Source organism: Oncorhynchus clarkii, chromosome 28, assembly GCF_045791955.1.
Source record: "Oncorhynchus clarkii lewisi isolate Uvic-CL-2024 chromosome 28, UVic_Ocla_1.0, whole genome shotgun sequence".
Lineage (NCBI taxonomy): Eukaryota > Metazoa > Chordata > Actinopteri > Salmoniformes > Salmonidae > Oncorhynchus > Oncorhynchus clarkii.
In genome coordinates, this window is record NC_092174.1 from 25,316,146 (window position 1) to 25,335,874 (window position 19,729).

At 41.0% G+C, this 19,729-nt stretch overlaps 1 protein-coding gene across 3 annotated transcripts in view; it reads right to left on the reverse strand.

The window, feature by feature from the left end:
• LOC139387352 (vacuolar protein sorting-associated protein 4B-like) overlaps positions 1 to 19,278 on the reverse strand; it is a 35,102-nt gene extending 15,824 nt beyond the window's left edge. Inside the window, exons 1-5 of one of the 3 annotated variants that reach the window (XM_071133483.1) lie at positions 19,188 to 19,247; positions 18,883 to 19,034; positions 18,165 to 18,276; positions 16,992 to 17,092; positions 16,753 to 16,797 (exon numbers count right to left, since the gene is read on the reverse strand). In XM_071133483.1, the coding sequence (XP_070989584.1) occupies positions 16,753 to 16,797; positions 16,992 to 17,092; positions 18,165 to 18,276; positions 18,883 to 18,915 (291 nt within the window). In that variant the 5' untranslated portion in view covers positions 18,916 to 19,034; positions 19,188 to 19,247. Of the gene's footprint in view, positions 1 to 10,316; positions 10,685 to 16,752; positions 16,798 to 16,991; positions 17,093 to 18,164; positions 18,277 to 18,882 lie in introns of those variants that run through there. The other 2 variants (XM_071133482.1, XM_071133484.1) reach the window with 2 other exon arrangements.
• Between the last annotated feature and the right edge of the window lie 451 nt (positions 19,279 to 19,729).

A 19,729-nucleotide genomic window follows, 5' to 3' on the forward strand; every position in this document is an offset into this window, starting at 1 on the left:
TGGCTTGGGGGTAGAAGCTTATTAACAGCCTCTTGGACCTTGGACTTGGTGCCCCGGTACCGCTTGCCGTGCAGTAGCAGAGAGAACAGTCTATGACTAGGATGGCTGATAATTTTTTGGGCCTTCCTCTGACACCGCCTGGTATAGAGGTCCTGGATGGCAGGAAGCTTGGCCCCAGTGATGTACTGGGCCGTGTGCACTACCCTCTGTAGTGCCTTGCGGTCGGAGGCCGAGCAGTTGCTACACCAGCCAGTGATGCAACCAGTCAGGATGTTCTCGATGGTGCAGCTGTAGAACCTTTTGAGAACCCGAGGACCCATGACAAATCTTTTCAGTCTCCTGAGGGGGAATAGGTTCTGACGTGCCCTCTTCACAACTGTCTTGGTGTGCTTGGACCATGTTAGTTTGTTGGTGATGTGGACACCAAGGAACTTGAAGCTCTCAACATGCTCCACTACAGCCCCGTCGATGAGAATGGGGGCATGCTCGGTCCTCTTTTTTCTGTAGTCCACAATCATCTCCTTTGTCTTGATCACATTGAGGGAGAGGTTGTTGTCCTGGCACCACATGGCCAGGTCTCTGACCTCCCCCCTATAGGATTTCTCGGCGTTGTTGGTGATCAGGCCTACCACTGTTGTGTCATCGGCAAACTTAATGACGGTGTTGGAGTCGTGCCTGGCTGTGCTGTCATGAGTGAACAGGGAGTACAGGAGGGGACTGAGCATGCACCCGAGGGGCCCGTGTTGAGGATCAGCGTGGCGGATGTGTTGTTACCTACCCCTATCACCTGGGAGCAGCCCGCCAGGAAGTCCAGGGTCCAGTTGCAGAGGGAGGTGTTTAGTCCCAGGGTCCTTAGTTTATTCATGAGCTTTGAGGGCACTATGATGTTGAACGCAGAGCTGTAGTCAATGAATAGCATTCTCACAGGTGTTCCTTTTGTCCAGGTGGGAAAGGGCAGTGTGGAGTGCAATAGAAATTGCATCAACTTTGGATCTGTTGGGGCGGTATGCACATTGGAGTGGGTCTAGAGTTTCTGGGATAATGTTGTTGACGTGAGCCATGACCAGCCTTTCAAAGCACTTCATGGCTACAGACGTGAGTGCAATGGGTCGGTAGTCATTTAGACAGGTTACCTTGGTGTTCTTGGGCACAGGGACAATGGTGGGCTACTTGAAACATGTTGGTATTACAGACTCGGTCAGGGACAGGTTGAAAATGTCAGTGAAGACACTTGCCAGTTGGTTTGCGCATGCTTGGAGTACACGTCCTGATAATCCATCTGACCCTGCGGCCTTGTGAACCCTTCCATGTTTAAAGGTCTTACTTCCATCGGCTATGGAGAGCGTGATCACACATAGCGTGTTGTTCTTCTGTGAGAAAGAAATAGCCTGATCGTGACACCAGTGCTTCATTTGCAATGGTGCCCTGAGGACAAAAATTCTATCTACATAACCAAAATATAAAACTATAAGAGAGCTATAAATACATTATAACTTGTAATAACCTGATGTAATAGTCAATAGAAACATTTGCACACTTCACACAAACTAATTTAACAGCGTTTTAAACTGCCCTATAGGCACCAGGGAAGACATGTGTAATTTGTTTTATTACAGGTTAGAGGTTGACCGATTAATTAGGGTCGAATTTTTGGACACCGATTTGGACGTTTTTTTTACACCTTTATTTATTAATTAGGCAAGTCAGTTAAGAACACATTCTTATTTTCAATGTGGGCCTAGGAACGGTGGGTCAACTGCCTTGTTCAGGGGCAGAACAACAGTTTTTACCTCGTCAGCTCCGGGATTCAATCTTGCAGTTAACTAGTCCAACGCGCTAACCACCTGCCTCTCATTGCACTCCAAGAGGAGCCTGCCTGTTACGCGAATGCAGTAGAAGCCAAGGTAAGTTGCTAGCTAGCATTAAACTTATCTTATAAAAAACAATGAATCAATCACAATCACGAGTTAAACTAGTAATATCAACCATGTGTAGTTATCTAGCGTGTCCTGCGTTGCATATCATTGATGCAATGCAGAGGGATGATTTAACAAAAGCACATTGGCGAAAAAAAAGCGCAATCGCACACGACTGCACCTAACCATAAACACCAATGCCTTTCTTAAAATCAATACACAGAAGTATATATTTTTAAACCTGCATATTTAGCTAAAAGAAATCTAGGTTAGCAGGCAATATTAACCAGGTGAAATTGTGTCACTTCTCTTGCGTTCATTGCAAGCAGAGTCAGGGTATATGCAACAGTTTGGGCCGCCTGGCTCATTGCGAACTAATTTGCCAGAATTTTTAGAAATGAAGACATAACATTGAAGGTTGTACAATGTAACAGCAATATTTAGACTTATGGATGCCACCCATTAGATAAATTATGGAAAGGTTCCGTATTTCACTGAAAGAATAAACGTTTTGTTTTCGAAATGATAGTTTCCGGATTCAACCATATTAAATGACCAAAGGCTAGTATATCTGTGTGTTATTATGTTATAATTAAGTCTATGATTTGATATTTGATAGAGCAGTCTGACTGAGCGATGGTAGGCAGCAGCAGGCTCATAAGCATTCATTCAAACAGCACTTTCATGCGTTTTGTCAGCAGCTCTTCGCTGTGCTTCAAGCATTGAGCTGTTTATGACTTCAAGCCTATAAACTCCCGAGATTAGGCTGGTGTAACCGATGTGAAATGGCTAGCTAGTTAGCGGGGTGTGCGCTAATAGCGTTTCAAACGTCACTCGCTCCGAGACTTGGAGTAGTTGTTCCCCTTGCTCTGCATGGGTAACGCTGCTTCGAGGGTGGCTGTTGTCGATGTGTTCCTGGTTTGAGCCCAGGTAGGGGCGAGGAGAGGGACGGAAGCTATATTGTTACACTTGCAATACTAAAGTGCCTATAAGAACATTCAATAGTCAAAGGTATATGAAATACAAATGGTAGAGAGAGAAATAGTCCTATAAATACTATATTAACTACAACCTAAAACCTCTTACCTTGGAATATTGAAGTCTCATGTTAAAAGGAACCACCAACTTTCATATGTTCTCATGTTCTAAGCAAGGAACTTAACCTTTTTGGGATAGGGGGCAGCATTTTCACTTTTGGATGAATAACGTGCCCAGAGTGAACTGCCTCCTACTCTGTCCCAAAAGCTAATATATGCATATTATTATTAGTATTAGATCGAAAACACTCTGAAGTTTCTAAAACTGTTTGAATGATGTCTGAGTATAACAGAACTCATATGGTAGGCGAAAACCTGAGACAAAATCTAACCAGGAAGTGGGAAATCTGAGGTTTGTAGCTTGGTCTACCGAATACACAGTGTCTATGGAGTCAAGTTGCACTTCCTACAGCTTCCACTAGATGTCAACCATGTTTCAGGCTTCTGCTATAAAGGAGGGGGGAATGGGAGCTGAATGAGTCATGGGTCTGGCAGAGTGTCTCAGGCTCGTGATGCGCGCTCCCGACAGAGTTAGCTCTTGTTCCAGTGCTTTTCTTCAGACAATGAAATTCTCTGGTTGGAACCTTATTGATGATTTATGTTAAAAACATCCTAAAGATTGATTTCATACATCGTTTGACTTGTTTCTACGACCTGTACTGGAACTTTTTGAGTTTTTGTCTGGATGAAGTACTCGCGCCTCATGAAGATGGATTGATGGGCTGAACACGCTAACAACAAGTGGCTATTTGGACATAAATGATGGACTTCATGGAACAAATCAGTCATTTATTGTCGAACTGGGATTCCTGGGAGTGCCTTCTGATGAAGATCATCAAAGGTAAGTGAATATGTATAGTGTTATTTCTAACTTCTGTTGACTCCAACATGGCGGATATTTCTTTGGCTGGATTGGGCTCTGAGCACCGTTCTCAGATTATGCTTTTTCCGCAAAGTTAAAAAAAAAATCTGACACAGCGGTTGCATTAAGGAGAAGTATATCTTTAATTCTGTGAATAACACTTGTATCTTTTATCAATGTTTATTATGAGTATTTCTGCAAAATCACCGGATGTTTTGGAATCAAAACATTACTGCATGTAACACGCCAATGTAAACTGAGATTTTTGGATATAAATATGCACATTATCGAACACAATACATGTGTATTGTGTAACATGATGTCCTGAGTGTCATCTGATGAAGATCATCAAAAGGCTAGTGATTAATTTGATCTATATTTCTGCTTTTTGTGACTCCTGTCTTTGGCTGGAAAAATGGCTGTGTGTTTTGACTTGGCTATGACCTTTTTTTGACTTGGCTATGACCTTTTTTTTTTACTTGGCTATGACCTTTTTTTGACTTGGCTATGACATATCATATGTTGTGCTTTCGCTGGAAAGCCTTTTTGAAATCGGACACGATGGGTAGATTAACAAGAAGCTTTTCTTTAATTTGCTGTATTGGACTTGTTAATGTGTGAAAGTTATATATTTCTAAAAAATATTTTTGAATTTCGCGCGCTGCCTTTTCAGTAGAATGTTCTCGAGGGGTTCCGCTTGCGCAACGCATGCACTAGAAAGGTTAAACATTAGCTTTTTTACATGGCACATATTGCACTTTTACTTTCTTCTCCAACACTTTGTTTTTGCATTATTAAACCAAATTGAACATGTTTCATTATTTATTTGAGGCTAAATTGATTTTTTATTGATGTATTATATTAAGTTAAAGTGTTCATTCAGTATTGTTGTAATTGGCATTATTACAAATAAGTACATTTAAAAAAAAGTGTTTAAAATCGTCCGATTAATCGGTATCTGCCTTTTTTTGGTCCTCCAATAATCGGTATCGGCGTTGAAAAATCATAATCAGCCGACCTCTATTACATAACTGTGGTGTGTTAAACCTAAAGCCGGATTTACTAAATGTTGTGGAAACAAGCGGGACCTGAAGAGTTAATTAACCAACCCTGCGAATCGATTTTTTGGTATCTCATATTTTTATATTTCAAAAGGGAAGTGAGGTATGTTGGAAGCTTGTGGAGCACAGCTTTGTAAAAAGGGGAATAATTAAGTGATCTACAGGACTTTAGTGAGGTCCAGGCGACATTCTGATACAGGATGCAGTGATGAGTACTAAAACTGTCACCTGTAATAAAGTGAAGAGCGCTATGGCAGACAGCACCCAATGGTTTAAGAATAGTGGCTGCCGCATTCTGGTAAATGGTGTCACCAAAGTCAAGAACAGTCAGGAAAGTTGACTGCACAATCTGCTTCCTTCTGTTCATGTAGAGGCAACATCTATTTCTAAAAAAAGAAGCCCACTTTAAAACCTTAGCTTTTTAACTAGCTTATCAGTATATATTTTTAAACATATCTTTAGCAATCCAAATACCCAGATATTTATTAGCGGGAACCTGCTCAATGAGAGAGCCACCCGAAATGGGTGAATATGTAGCCCATCAGATCTTCCGTGAATTAGAGAACAAATTTAGTTAGACAATAGATCCCAAATGCATACAACCAGTAGGACCAGGATACATAGAAAAAACACATAAAAAAGCAAATGAGGCTGATGCAACAGATAACGGTTATCTTAAAAATGTTAAACTATTTATTTATCCACATAAACGTACAAGGTGCTCGAGTGAATGTTCGTTCCATAATGCAATTAATGGGAGAACACCACTGTAGCAGCAGCTTTCAAGCGGTCTGACAGATTTTCCGCTCATAGTTTATTACAGGCAGAGCATACACAGCCTATGAAACTACAGTGGTCAATTCAATTCCGCTAAACCGGTCAATATAATTCCATCGCCTAGTATTTCTATCAATCAATTCTTCTCCCGGACAATTGGCTGGTGCCAGGTTTACTTCATCAGCTTTTTATTTATTTTCTATAAAAATGTAAAATACTTTAATATAGATATCACACACACAAAAAAAGTATATATGCCCCAATCACTTCAATAATTTTTTGTTGGCTAAAGATAGCTCAAGTTGGCATTGACTTTTGAAACAAATCATTTCTCTTTTATAACTTTTTCTCGCATCGCTGCAACTCCCGTACGGACTCGGGAGAGGTGAAGGAAACACGATCCTCCAAAACACGATCCAACCAAGCTGCACTGCTTCTTGACACAATGCCCGCTTAAGCCGGAAGCCAGCCACACCAATGTGTCAGAAGAAACACCGTACACCTGGTCCGCCACAGGCATCGCTAGAGCTGCCGGCCAAACCCTCCCCTAACCCGGGTGACGCTGGGCCAATTGTGCGCCGCCCCATGGGTCTCCCGGTCGCAGCCGGCTGCAACAGCGCCTGGAGTAATTCAACATAATGTTTGATATAGAAGACTTCATAAAGACCATCAAAAGTTTTTAAAAAGCTAAATAAAACTTAGTTATTTGGTTCAAGGTGCAACACAACATTGATTATTTAATGACCTTTACTCAAGTTCGGTCTTTCATCAATCACTTAAACATGCTAAATAATTATCTTGTACCTACCTCGATGCTTATTTTTGTTATAAAAAGATTGAACAAAAATAAACGCAACATGTAAAGCGTTGGTCCCATGTTTCATGAGCTAAAATAAAATCTTAGAAATGTTCCATATGCACAGAAAGCTTCTCAAATTTCGTGCACAAATTAGTTTACGTCCCTGTTAGTGAGTATTTCTCTTTTGCCAAGATAATCCACACAACACGATGCCATGTCTCAAATTGAGGGTGGGTGAAATTAACACGCTGACTGCTAGAAAGTCCACCAGAGCTGTTGCCGGAAAATGTAATGTTAATTTCTCTAACATAAGCTGCCTCCAACGTCGTTTTAGAGAATTTGGCAGTACGCCCAAACCACTTCACAACCGCAGACCACATGAATGGCGTCATGTGAGAGAGCAGTTTGCTGATGTCAACATGGTTAACAGAATGCCCCACTGTGGTGGTGTGGTTATGGTATGGGCAAGCCTAAGCTACAGACAACAAACACAATTGCATTTTATCAATGGCAATTTGAACACACAGAGATACTGTGACGCGATCCTGAGGCCCATAGTCGTGCAATTCATCCACCGCCATCACCTCATGTTTCAGCATTATAATGCACAGCCCCATGTCGCAAGGATCTGTACACAATTCCTGGAAGCTGAAAATGTCCCAGGTCTTCCATGGCCTACATACTTAGACATGCGAATATCTTAAGGCAAGGGCTGATTTCAAGGTTGTACTGCTAACCTACAAAGCATTACATGGGCTTGCTCCTACCCATCTTTCCGATTTGGTCCTGACGTACATACCTACACATACGCTATGGTCACAAGACGCAGGCTTCCTTACTGTCCCTAGAATTTCTAAGCAAGCAGCTGGAGGCAGTGCTTTCTCCGATAGAGCTCAATTTTTATGGAATGGTCTGCCTATCTATGTGAGAGACGCAGACTCAGTCTCAACCTTTGAGTCTTTATTGAAGACTTATCTCTTCAGTAGGTCCTATGATTGAGTGTAGTCTGGCCCAGGAGTGTGAAGGTGAATGGAAAGGCACTGGAGCAACGAACTGCCCTTGCTGTCTCTACCTGGCTGGTTTCCCCCTCTCCCCCCTGGGATTCTCTGCCTCTAACCCTATTACAGGGGCTGAGTCACTCGCTTAGTCCCTAGGAGGGGTGCGTAACTTGAGTGGGTTGAGTCACTGACGTGGTCTCTGACATGCCCCCCCCCCTTGGGTTGTGCCGTGGCAGAGATCTTTGTGGGCTATACTCGGGCCTCGTCTCAGGATGGTAAGTTGGTGGTTGAAGATATCCTTCTAGTGGTGTGGGGGCTGTGCTTTGGCAAAGTGGGTGGGTTTATATCCTGCCTGTTTGGACCTGCTCCGAGGTATCGTCGGACGGGGCCACAGTGTCTCCCGACCCCTCCTGTCTCAGCCTCCAGTATTTATGCTGCAGTAGTTTGTGTCAGGGGGCTAGGGTCAGTCTGTTATATCGGGAGTATTTCTCCTGTCTTATCCAGTCCCCTGTGTGAATTTAAGTATGTTCTCTCTAATTCTCTCTCGGAGGACATGAGCCCTAGGACCATGCCTCAGGACTACCTGGCCTGATGACTCCTTGCTGTCCCCCAGTCCACCTGGCCGTGCTGCTGCTCCAGTTTCAACTGTTCTGCCTGTGGCTATGGAACCCTGACCTGTTCACCGGACGTACTACCTGTCCCAGACCTGCTGTTTTCAACTCTCTAGAGACAGCAGGAGCGGTAGAGATACTCTGAATGATTGGCAATGAAAAGCCAACTGACATTTCCTCCTGAGGTGCTGACCGGTTGGACCCTCAACAACCACTGTGATTATTATTATTTGACCTTGCTGGTCATCTATGAACATCTTGGCCATGTTCTGTTATAATCTCCACATTGAAGGAGTGGGACAGCATTCAACAGACCACAATCAACAGCCTGAGCAACCTTATGGGAAGGAAATGTGTTGCGCTGCATGAGGCAAACACACATGTATATGTACACATCTTATCAGGAAACTAGGCCTTTGTCACTACTTCATAGGAGAGGCATTTGAATGTAAACAATTTTTTTTATTAACATGAGTTTGGCAGAAATGCCATTTGGAACGATTTTCATGTGCCTTAATAACAAACTTGTATGCCATCTGTAAATACAACAACAATTGTTAAATTACAAGCCTAGTTGGTTTAGCCACAGAACAAGACAGGGACTTTCCTGCTAGCCATGATTAGCTGTGATAATGGTTGGGCTGGATATGGCGAGAGATGAGTTCGGATTGGTCTGCCATGTAGCACGTTTGTCTATAAAATGAGCTGCTAAGTATGCGTAGGTAATCCTTTATAACATGTTTTTTCTTAAAGATGCTATTTGCTTTCTGGATTTCAAGTTTTGAAATCAGTGGAATGTCCGATGGAAGCAGAGTATGATAGCTAAGGATTAGATGGAGAAGATTCTGGCGTTTGACTGCAAATATGAAGAGGGAGTCGAAAAGAGAACACACAAAAGGCTGTTGTATAAAACACCTGTCTCCGGATTTTATTTTCAAACTAAGGGCCACCATGGCATCCGTGACAGAGGGAGAAGCATTCATCCATGTATTCGTGTAAAACAGTCTAGCTAGCTACTTTTTTCAAATATTCTAAGTTTCTAATTTTGTCAGAAATCAGTTCCCTTTTCAAGTTAAAGCGTACTGTTAGATAGCTGGCTCCCTAACTAAGATCACATGTATGATCTGTATAGTACAATTGTATTTCAGAGCCATCTGCATTGCTAGTTATAGCCTAATCTTGGCTAATATTGAACCTAGTTTGCTAATATTAGCTGCCAGCAGATTCATGCAGGGTAGTAACGTAATGAGTTGGGATTATGGTTCATTGCTTAGCTAGCAAGATAACCGTGTAAACACGACTCCACTATGCAAGTAACCATTTCACTGTACCGTTTACACCTTCTGTATCCTGTGCATGTGACAAACATTGATTTTATTTGAAAGTGTTCACCAGTGACGGTAATGTGAAGAACAACATGACCTGCACCAAAGTCAAATTAGGATATAACGTTAGGCCAATGAGACAGTGTCCCACATTTTAAAATCCTCCGGGGAATGCCCTGCTTTTATATATTCACACTCACAAGCGTAATCTATTTTCTGTCATTAGCTCGCCATTAACGCTTATTTCATGCGAGTGTATTTTCCTGTAATAATGAATACCTAATTATCTCAAGTTAAGACGTCGTCAGCTAACTGGCTAACCAGCTAACTTAGCATTAGCTAGTTAACAAGCTAGAAACGAACCAAAACATTGTTCATTTGCTTAACAGTTAACTAGTCAATTACATTATCATGGTACTAGTTTATTGACATTTCAGATTGTCTTGGCCTTGCTGGGGGCGCGCAAGTCATCGAGAACACAAGGCAAGCAGTCAATTATTGTACACATTTACACCAACATGAACATGTCAACTTTGCTACTGTAACTAGCTTCTAGGAAACGTGCATGCAATCAAGTTTCAGGTAACAGTTAACGTTAAAGTTAGCTAGTTAAACAGGCTTCAACGAATTCTAGTGACTAACGTTAACGTTAGTTGCTGCTCTGTCCTCAAATCGGTAAACTCGCAGTAACAAAAGAACTAACGTTACTCAGCTAGCTAGCTAACGTTACCTAACACGTTAACATAACTTCACCGTAGCCAGATAGCTAAAGCTAGCTAGCGCACATCGACACTGGTATAACGGCAAGTTGGCCATTTGATTACCTAGTTAACAAGATAACCAAAACGAATCACGAACAAAAGTTAGTTATATAGCTAAACTGTGTGTGTTGCTAACTAGCTACAATAGTAGGCAGCTTTCCCAACTTACCTGTAAATTGTTGTTGGCAGCCATAACGGCTAATTACTTGTCAATAAAATAGTTTCGAATATAATAAGCGGCAAAACAGGCCTTATATTTGTTAATAATTAAAACTACAGCCCAACAGTCGCTATTTAATTTAAAATCAACTGGATTGTTTTCCTTTTTCAGGTCGTTGAATAACACTGAAGCTTAAAAAAAAATCCGCACTCGGGGTCGCCACAGTCATAAACCCCGCCCATTTATACAATTTATTTTATTAAATTATTATTTTAAATCTAACAGTAAATGCTTTACCCTACATTTTGTTTTCACGATATAGATTTTTTTTTTTACTTTGTGGCTGTGCTATCCCAGTGAGACACATTATGAGATGTGTAGTTGATTTCCGTAGAACTCTCACGTGAACACGAAATGACGTAACTGGTCGTCAGAGGTGCGTTCAGTTTACTTGAATGTTTGTTGCATTGTTAACTGGCGTCCAATTTGTCTTCTTAATAGTGACTATAAATAATTGAAGAAGTCCTGGATGCAATCATTGATGAAACACAGTATGGCTTTGAGGAACAGACATATTTCTAAAAAGATATGACTAGTATTAGACATACTTGAGTACTCAGAACTAATAACCAAGGATAGGTTCATAAACTCAGCGAAAAAAGAAACGTCCTCTCACTGTCAACTGCATTTATTTTCAGCAAACTTAACATGTGTAAATATTTGTATGAACATAAGATTCAACAACAGACATACACTGAACAAGTTCCACAGACATGTGACTAACAGAAATTGAAAAAAAAAAAGAAACAATCTGGTGTGGCCACCAGTTGCATTAAGTACTGCAGTGCATCTCCTCCTCATGGACTGCACCAGATTTGCCAGTTCTTGCTGTGAGATGTTACCCCACTCTTCCACCAAGACACCTACGAGTTCCTGGACATTTCTGGTGGGGAATGGCCGTAGCCCTCACCCTCTGATCCAACAGGTCCCAGACGTGCTCAATAGGTTTGAGATCTGGGCTCTTCGCTGGCCATGGCAGAACACTGACATTCCTGTCTTGCAGGAAATCACGCACAGAATGAGCAGTATGGCTGGTGGCATTGTCATGCTGGAGGGTCATGTCAGGATGAGTCTGCAGGAAGGGTACCACATGAAGGAGGATGTCTTCCCTGTAACGCACAGCATTGAGATTGCCTGCAATTTCAACAAGCTCAGTCCGATGATGCTGTGACACACCGCCCTAGACCATGACAGACCCTCCACCTCGATCCCGCTCCGGAGTACAGGCCTCGGTGTAACGCTCATTCCTTTGACGATAAATGCGAATCCGACCATTATCCCTGGCGAGACAAAACCGCGACTCGTCAGTGAAGAGCACTTTTTGCCAGTCCTGTCTGGTCCAGCAACGGTGGGTTTGTGCCCATAGGCAACGTTGTTACCGGTGATGTCTGGTGAGGACCTGCCTAACAACAGGCCTACAAGCCCTCAGTCCCGCCTCTCTCAGCCAATTGCGGACAGTCTGAGCACTGATGGAAGGATTGTGCGTTCCTGGTGTAACTCGGGCAGTTGTTGTTGCCATCCTTTAACGGTCCCGCAGGTGTGATGTTCGGATGTACCGATGTTGTTACACGTGGTCTGCCACTGCGAGGACGATCAGCTGTCCGTCCTGTCTCCCTGCAGCTCTGTCTTAGGCGTGTCACACTACAGACATGGCAATTTATTGCCCTGGCTACATCTGTACTTCTCATGCCTCCTTGCAGCATGCCTAAGGCACGTTCACGCAGATGAGCAGGGACCCTGGGCATCTTTCTTTTGGTGTTTTTCAGAGTCAGTAGAAAGGCTTCTTCAGTGTCCTAAGTTTTCATAACTGTGACCTTAATTGCCTACCGTCTGTAAGCTGTTAGTGTCTTAATGACCTTTCCCCAGGTGCATGTTCATTAATTGTTTATGATTCATTGAACAAGCATGGGAAACAGTGTTTGAACCCTTTACAGTGAAGATCTGTGAAGTTATTTAGATTTTTACAAATGATCTTTGAAAGACAGTTTATTTTTTTGCTAAGTTTATTATTATTTTAAATAAAGCATTTGACATCTTCCACTCCCTTGAGAAATTTGGTTTGGGGATTTTTTCTGTAAGTCTATTAAGACTCTCTATACAAATGGTAATAGCTCTATCAAATTGAAATATGGCACCTCGCCTAGATTTGAGTTAAAGAGAGGAATTAGGCAAGGTTGTCCTATCTCTCCATATCTGTTTTTATTAATCACCCAAATTCTTACATTCTTTAAATAATGGTCCTGTACAAGGTATTTCCATAGCTGGTAAAGAAATTATTTTAAGCCAGCTGGCTGACGATACTACACTTTTTCTGAAAGACGCTAACCAAATTCTCATATTGATCAATGTGATACAATCATTTTTCAAAGCGTCTGGTCTATATCTAAACATGAATAAATGTGAACTCATGGCTGTCAAAGATTGTGACACCTTCATATTATGGTTTTCCAGTGAAAGAAGAACTTACATATTTAGGCTTAACAATTACTAAGGATCAGAAGTCTAGAGGCTTACTAAATTTGAACCCTTTTATTTAAAAAACCCAGAAGAAGCTAAATCAATGGCTAGAGGGACTTCTTTAAAAATGAGAGTCGTAATAACCCAGGCTGAAGGTATCTCTATCTTTATATCTTGACGGTAAAATAAGCAAAGAGATAGACCAGATGCTTTTCAACTTTGTGGAGAAACCGTACTCGTTACATTAGGAAAACTTCCGATGACCACTTATGAGTATGGTGGGCTGAATTTTCTGGACTTTACTACCTTAAATTATACTTTCAAGATCAATTGGATAAAACAATTCCTAAGAAGACCCACTTCTATGTGGCATTGTATTCCTCATCATGTCTTCTATACTTTTGGTGGCCTTAACTTCATGTTGGTTTGCAATTATAATATTGACAAAGTTCCAGTGAAACGTTCTGCTTTTCATCAGCAGGGTTTCTTGTCATGGTCCTTAATTTATATGCATAATTTCTCCACACAGATATTACACAGTTGAAGTCGGAAGTTTATATACACCTTAGCCAACTACATTTAAACTCAGTTTTTCACAATTCCTGACATTTAATCCCAGTAAAAATTCCCTGTCTTAGGGTAGTTAGGATCACCACTTTATTTCAAGTATGTGAAATGTCAGAAAACGATTGATTTTAGTTTTTATTTCTTTCATCACATTCCCAGTGGGTCAGACGTTTACGTACACTCAATTACTATTTGCTAGCATTGCCTTTAATTGTTTAACTTGGTTCAAACATTTCAGGTAGCCTTCCACAAGCTTCCCACAATAAATTGGGTGAATTTTGGCCAATTCCATCTGACAGAGCTAGTGTAACTGAGTCAGGTTTGTAGGCCTCCTTGCTCGCACACGTTTTTTCAGTTCTGCTCACAAATTTTCTATAGGATTGAGGTCAGGGCTTTGTGATGGCCACTCCAATACCTTGACTTTGTCTTTAAGCCATTTTGCAACAACTTGTGGAAGTATGCTTGGGGTCATTGTCCATTTGAAAGACCCATTTGCGACCAAAGTACGTTCATCTGAACGCGTCTCCTCCCTGAGCGGTATGATGGCTACATGGTGTTTATACTTGCGTACTATTGTTTGTACAGATGCACATGGTACCTTCAGGCATTTGGAAATTGCTCCCAAGGATGAACCCGACTTGGGGAGGTCTACAATTTATATTCTGAGGTCTTGGCTGATTTCACCATGATGTCAAGCAAAGAAGCACTGAGTTTGAAGGTAGGCCTTGGTACACCTCCAATTGACTCTAATGATGTCAATTAGCCTATCAGAAGCTTCTAAAGCCATGACCAAATTTTCTGGAATTTTCCAAGCCGTTTAAAGGCACATTCAACTTAGTGTATGTAAACTTCTGACCAACTGGAATTGTGATACAGTGAATTATAAGTGAAATAATCTGTCTGTAAACAATTGTTGAAAAAAAATGACTTGTGTCATGTGTAACCGATGTGAAATGGCTAGCTAGTTAGCGGTGGTGCGCGCTAATAGCGTTTCAATCAGTCACGTCACTCGCTCTGAGACCTGAAGTAGTTGTTCCCCTTGCTCTGCAAGGGTCATGGCTTTTGTGGAGCGATGGGTAACGATGCTTCGTGGGTGTCAGTTGTCTGTGTGTGCAGAGGGTCCCTGGTTCGAGCCCGGCGAGGGGAAGGATGAAAGCTATACTTTTACACATGCAAAGTACATGTCCTAACCGACTTGCCAAAACTATAGTTAACAATATATTTGTGGAGTGGTTGAAAAACTAGTTAATGACTCCAACCGAAGTGTATGTAAACTTCCGACTTCAACTGTATATGGAATAATCGGGATATATTGTATAAAAATACTTTGTTTTTAGAATATTGGTTCTGAAATAATATCCTATTGGTGAGCCAACTTGTAAATGCAGAGGGTTTTTTACTTAGTTGTAAGGAATTCTTATCACTTTACAAGGTCCCTGTAACACCTAAAGATTTTTCAATTGCTTTAGATGCCATTCCCTCAGGTGTTGCTTTATTATTCAGGAACGTGCCAAGACCTGACCCTCAGAGCTTACCTTCTGCTAACCCTGTTGACTCATCAGTAGGAAAGATTTGTTTCTCTTTTGGTCCAGTCAGTGACCTTGTTTCAGCAGTATGTTGTACCTTATGTCATGCATTATTGGAATGGTTTGATTGATAATATCTGTTGGAAAAAAGTTAGGATGTTGCCACACACATACCTACTATTAACAAAATTAAGGAAGTTTCCTTTAAAATTGTTCAGAAATATTATCCTGCCAACCACTATATGAATAAGTTTAAGGAAAACATCAACTCAAATTGCTCCTTTTGTAATGACCACCCAGAAGCGATGTTGCATCTTTTTTTGGCATTGTATTAATTTAAGGAAACTGTGGCAAGACATCAGGAGATATATAATTGAACACATTTATGAAGATTTAAAACTATTGTGGAGAGATGTACTGCTTGGATTCTTTACCTATGATAGAAATAAGCTGAAACAATTTTATGTAATTCATTTCATTAGGCCAAATTTCATATTCACAAATGTAAATTTACATCCAAATCACCACTTTTCGAACTATATTTTAAGAAATTGAACTATATTTTAAGACAATTAAATACTCTAACAAAAAAGCGGTTAGAATTGTAAGTGTATGTCCCTTAAAGACCTTGTGTAATGTGATATTGTACCCCCTAGCCCAATTGTCCTTTGTATATTATTTATATATACACACTTGTGTTCCCACATACTTCCTGTATTGATTTGTTGTTTTAAAAAAGTTTGTTACATTGTGGAACGACTTGTACTGAACAACACGTTTCCGCAAAACATTGAACAGGCTTTGAGGTATGTTTGGTGGGTGTGGCTTGAAGCTGTAAGTGTAGTTTTTAAAGGGCAGTGGCCATGCTGACAGTGTTCCTCAACTCCTCTCCGTTTTTCGACTGGTCGTTCAGGACAGCACCGTTTCAGTTCAATTGAACGTCCCAGAATGTTAAAACGTCACACAGCCCTGTTACCACAGCAACAAAGTCATAATTATGGCTAAACCCTGCTTATTTCTAACATTTCTCTTCTTAACATCTGATTATAAACCTAACCACACTGCTAATCTTATACCTAACCCTAAATTAAGACCAAAAAGCTCATTTTTGTTTTCATGATTTCTTAAGATATAACCAGTGAAAACCCTTAAAGGGCGACTGCACTTTCTGATTTGGCTTTGCTTTCGATCATCAAAGGTGAGTTGGTTTAGGGGTGTGGTTTGAAGTGGGTGTCTCTTGTGCGTGTTCACAGGTGGGAAGAGTTACACAAATTATTTGTCAAATTAGCTTCAGCTGGCTGGTGTGCACCCCTGGCAAAATTGGTTTGACTTTTGATAGCCTGAGGAGCTAGTTAGCGACTGCCAATAAATTACACAATGTAAAGGAGGCAATATTTATGTTGCACACCTTTTAGTTCTCATTAAATAATTTCAATATTTGTATATGAATTTCTACAATTTATAGTTGGTTTGAGGTTGTCCCATGTACATTGTGTCATTTACAGATGGTCCCTAACTAGCCCCATAGGGATATCCAAAGTCAAACCAAATTTTACCACAGGCATTAAGATTGTCAAGTGAAGCTGTACTCTGAATTGATTATTAATGGGTGCTGCCAGCCAGGATTGAAACAAACCCATTTACCACAAGTCTCACAAAACTCAACACTGACTTCATAACCAAAATTATTTTTAGTACATTTTGTCAGTAGGCTAAATGTTTGACACATATCGATGCTGCATAGGCTGTTTTCTAAATGAGAAGTTGTTAGGGGCAGTTGCTCTTTAAGACATTCATATACAAAAGCGGTTAGTTATCAGTATCTTTTCACTCACCTTGTATTCGTCTTCAGTGGGGTTTATTGTTGGTTGGGATCCAACCTTGTATTGTAGAGGGATGAAATGTCAAATAAGGATGATTCATGTTGACATGAGAAGGATATGCACATCTTCTATTAGCTTTATCCTTACCACAGAGTTGCCGGTCAGATTCATGATAAATATATATAGTAGGCATAACATTGGACCTACTTGTTAGACTACATTATTTATAAAATGTTCAACCGTCTAATAACCTCTTTCTTTTCTAGATACTCCTGTAGTTCTTCCACTCTGTCCAGGTACAGTTTGCACTTGTCCCTGATCTTCTGGTTGCCCTCTTTACCCTGTGGTTGACCTGAGAGGGAGAGAAGTTGGAAGAGACGGTTAACACTGTGTGAAGGCAATGGTTTTGCCCAGGTATTTTACATTTTATCACATGCTCTTATCCAGAACAACTTACATTTTTCTTACTAGTTCTACAGTGGCAATCAAACCCACAACCCTGGTGTCATGCTTTACCAACTGAACCACAAGGCTATACCAGTAGCCTGTAAACTCAAGGAGATGGAAGTGAGATATCCCACTCCCTAATTTGTTGTGGGTCAAAGTCAATACACTAAGCAGATCAGAGCCAGCTGTTGTCTATGGGAGAGTCACCCAATAAGCAGACTGGACATTTTTTTTTCAATGGCCTGAGTGAACGATCTTCAATTATCCACCATCTTTGGTAGTAGGTGGTGACAATATACCTAATAGGTGTAGAAGAAGGGGAGAGTAGGCCTATACCTATGGGTAAACTGTAAGCCCCTTTTGTTTCACAGTAGGCTGCTGCCTAAGGCCAAATCCTGATTTTGATTTATGTAGTGAAATTCCTTTTTTTGTGGCCTGCCTGTCAAGACTGTAATAAACATTAGCCTTTTACAAAACTATTTTGTTTAACTTGTGATTCATAAAACAAAAGCATCTTTACACCATTTTGTATATCAGTTAATTGTATTGACTCCTTGTTTGTCACTGGCTCCCTGGGTACCAGAAAGTGACCAATACCTGAATTAGGCTACAATTTATCAGTAGGCCTAGGCCTAAATAGTATATTTTTTGTCATTTAGAAGATGCTCTTATTCAGGGCGACTTGCATGGGCAATTGGGGTTGGGTGCCTTGCTCAAGGGAACAGTGACAGATTTTTCACCTATTCAAGTTGGGGATTTGAACCAGCAACCTTTTGGTTGATGGTCCAATGCTGTTCACCGCTAGGCTACCTGTTGCTGCTGCATGCAAGTACGAGCTGTAGGCTAAATGATATGCATTTACTTAATCAGCATGCATTGACATAAGAGCATCTGATAAAATGTAATATTCACAGACAGAGACTAGACTGTCATCATCATGTCTGTATGACATTTCCTCAGGAGTCATGGTTACATACATTTTACAATGTGCAGGAAGTACTTGACAGCATGTTGGTAAGATTTGATAGCCTCCTGGTAGTTCCCAGCCTGGTCCTCTTGGGAGGCTTTCTGTGCTACAGCGATAGCTTTCTGACGAGAGGGATGAGTTGGGCAGAAAAGAGTGGGATATAGAGATGAGTAAGGTAGAAAAGAGAAGGAAAGAGGGATGAGTTGGGTGGAAGAGAGGGATGAGTTGGGAACTGCTGCACTCAGTCACAACATGTCATGTCATTGTTCATCACATATTTTCCTATTATGTCTACATTGCTTCATTTGAATGAGACAGACTCACAATTATTATGCTCCGATTAGATAATAGAATACATGAGATGTAGCATCAGCATCACAAGCCACTATGGAATTTATTAGCTGTGTGAAAGTTAAACACTATTTTATTAAGTAGCTGACAATGGCCTTTACTTGTTTGCATGTTTTTCATGTAGGCCTATTTATAACGTATTGTGCTCTATTACTCTATAAACAAGTTGATTAGCTGATCAAAAGTGACAACAGCACGAACACAAGCGACATTTGCTCGACTAGAGTTCTATGTTGGCATATCCCCAAGACAGCTTGACCGTCTCATTCTGACAAGTGGAATCAAACCCATAAGCCCATAAACATGTATTAATCATTTACAATAAAACGTACATCAGCCTACCAAGCTAATCACATCAATTGTCAGTTAATCTATACCTGTAGATTTGTTGGCTCCATGGGAAGTTTCATACGGTCAGTTGCTCCTGAGAACCAACACAGTCTGAGCCCCTTGCCTTGATATTACTGTTTCGTTTACACAGCTATTTCCTTGTTGCTCATCTCACAGCACACACGCGTCAGAGACTTGCCTGTAGAAAATAATGATCATAATGCTGAGGGCTGAGACTAGTGCCGCGTTCAAAACTACTCGGAACTCGGAATCCTCCGATATGCGACTTTAGTGCGTCGGAGCTCTAGAAAGATGCCAGAGTTTCTGACTTGGAATTCCGAGTTGGATTTACCGTTCAAATGCTTTTTTTCCCAAGTTAAAAGTTGTCTTGAATGCACTGAAGACGGAAGTCGACGATTTCAGAGTTTCCAGTTGTTTTGAACAAGGCATGAGAATCCGCCTGCCTGTGAGTCATTCATGATGATAAAATTGTTACATTGAGATAGATAGAGGACTCCTCTTTATGTCTGTGCCACTATAGCGTATGTGACAGCTTGGAAATTGCCATTGAAGCTCAATGGCTCTGCCCATAGTAAACAGCCTTTTGGTTACTAGAGGCATCTATCATTATTCATGGATTGTTACGTAAGTATAGTCAGCAGTCCAGGAAAACATGAGAAGCGCCATTCGCCGTAGGCATTCACTTTAGGCTAATATCTTTCTCCCATATCTGTCATCCAGTTTGAAACTCCCCCCGAGGGGATATAAATCAGAAAAAAGTATACATCAAATCTAGATAAAGTGCCGGTATGAGTTTTTTTTTGCTCAGGAATATTGTAAATTCCTCTCTTGCAAAACTCCCTCCTGCAGTGGTGTTAATCCCCACAAGGTGTC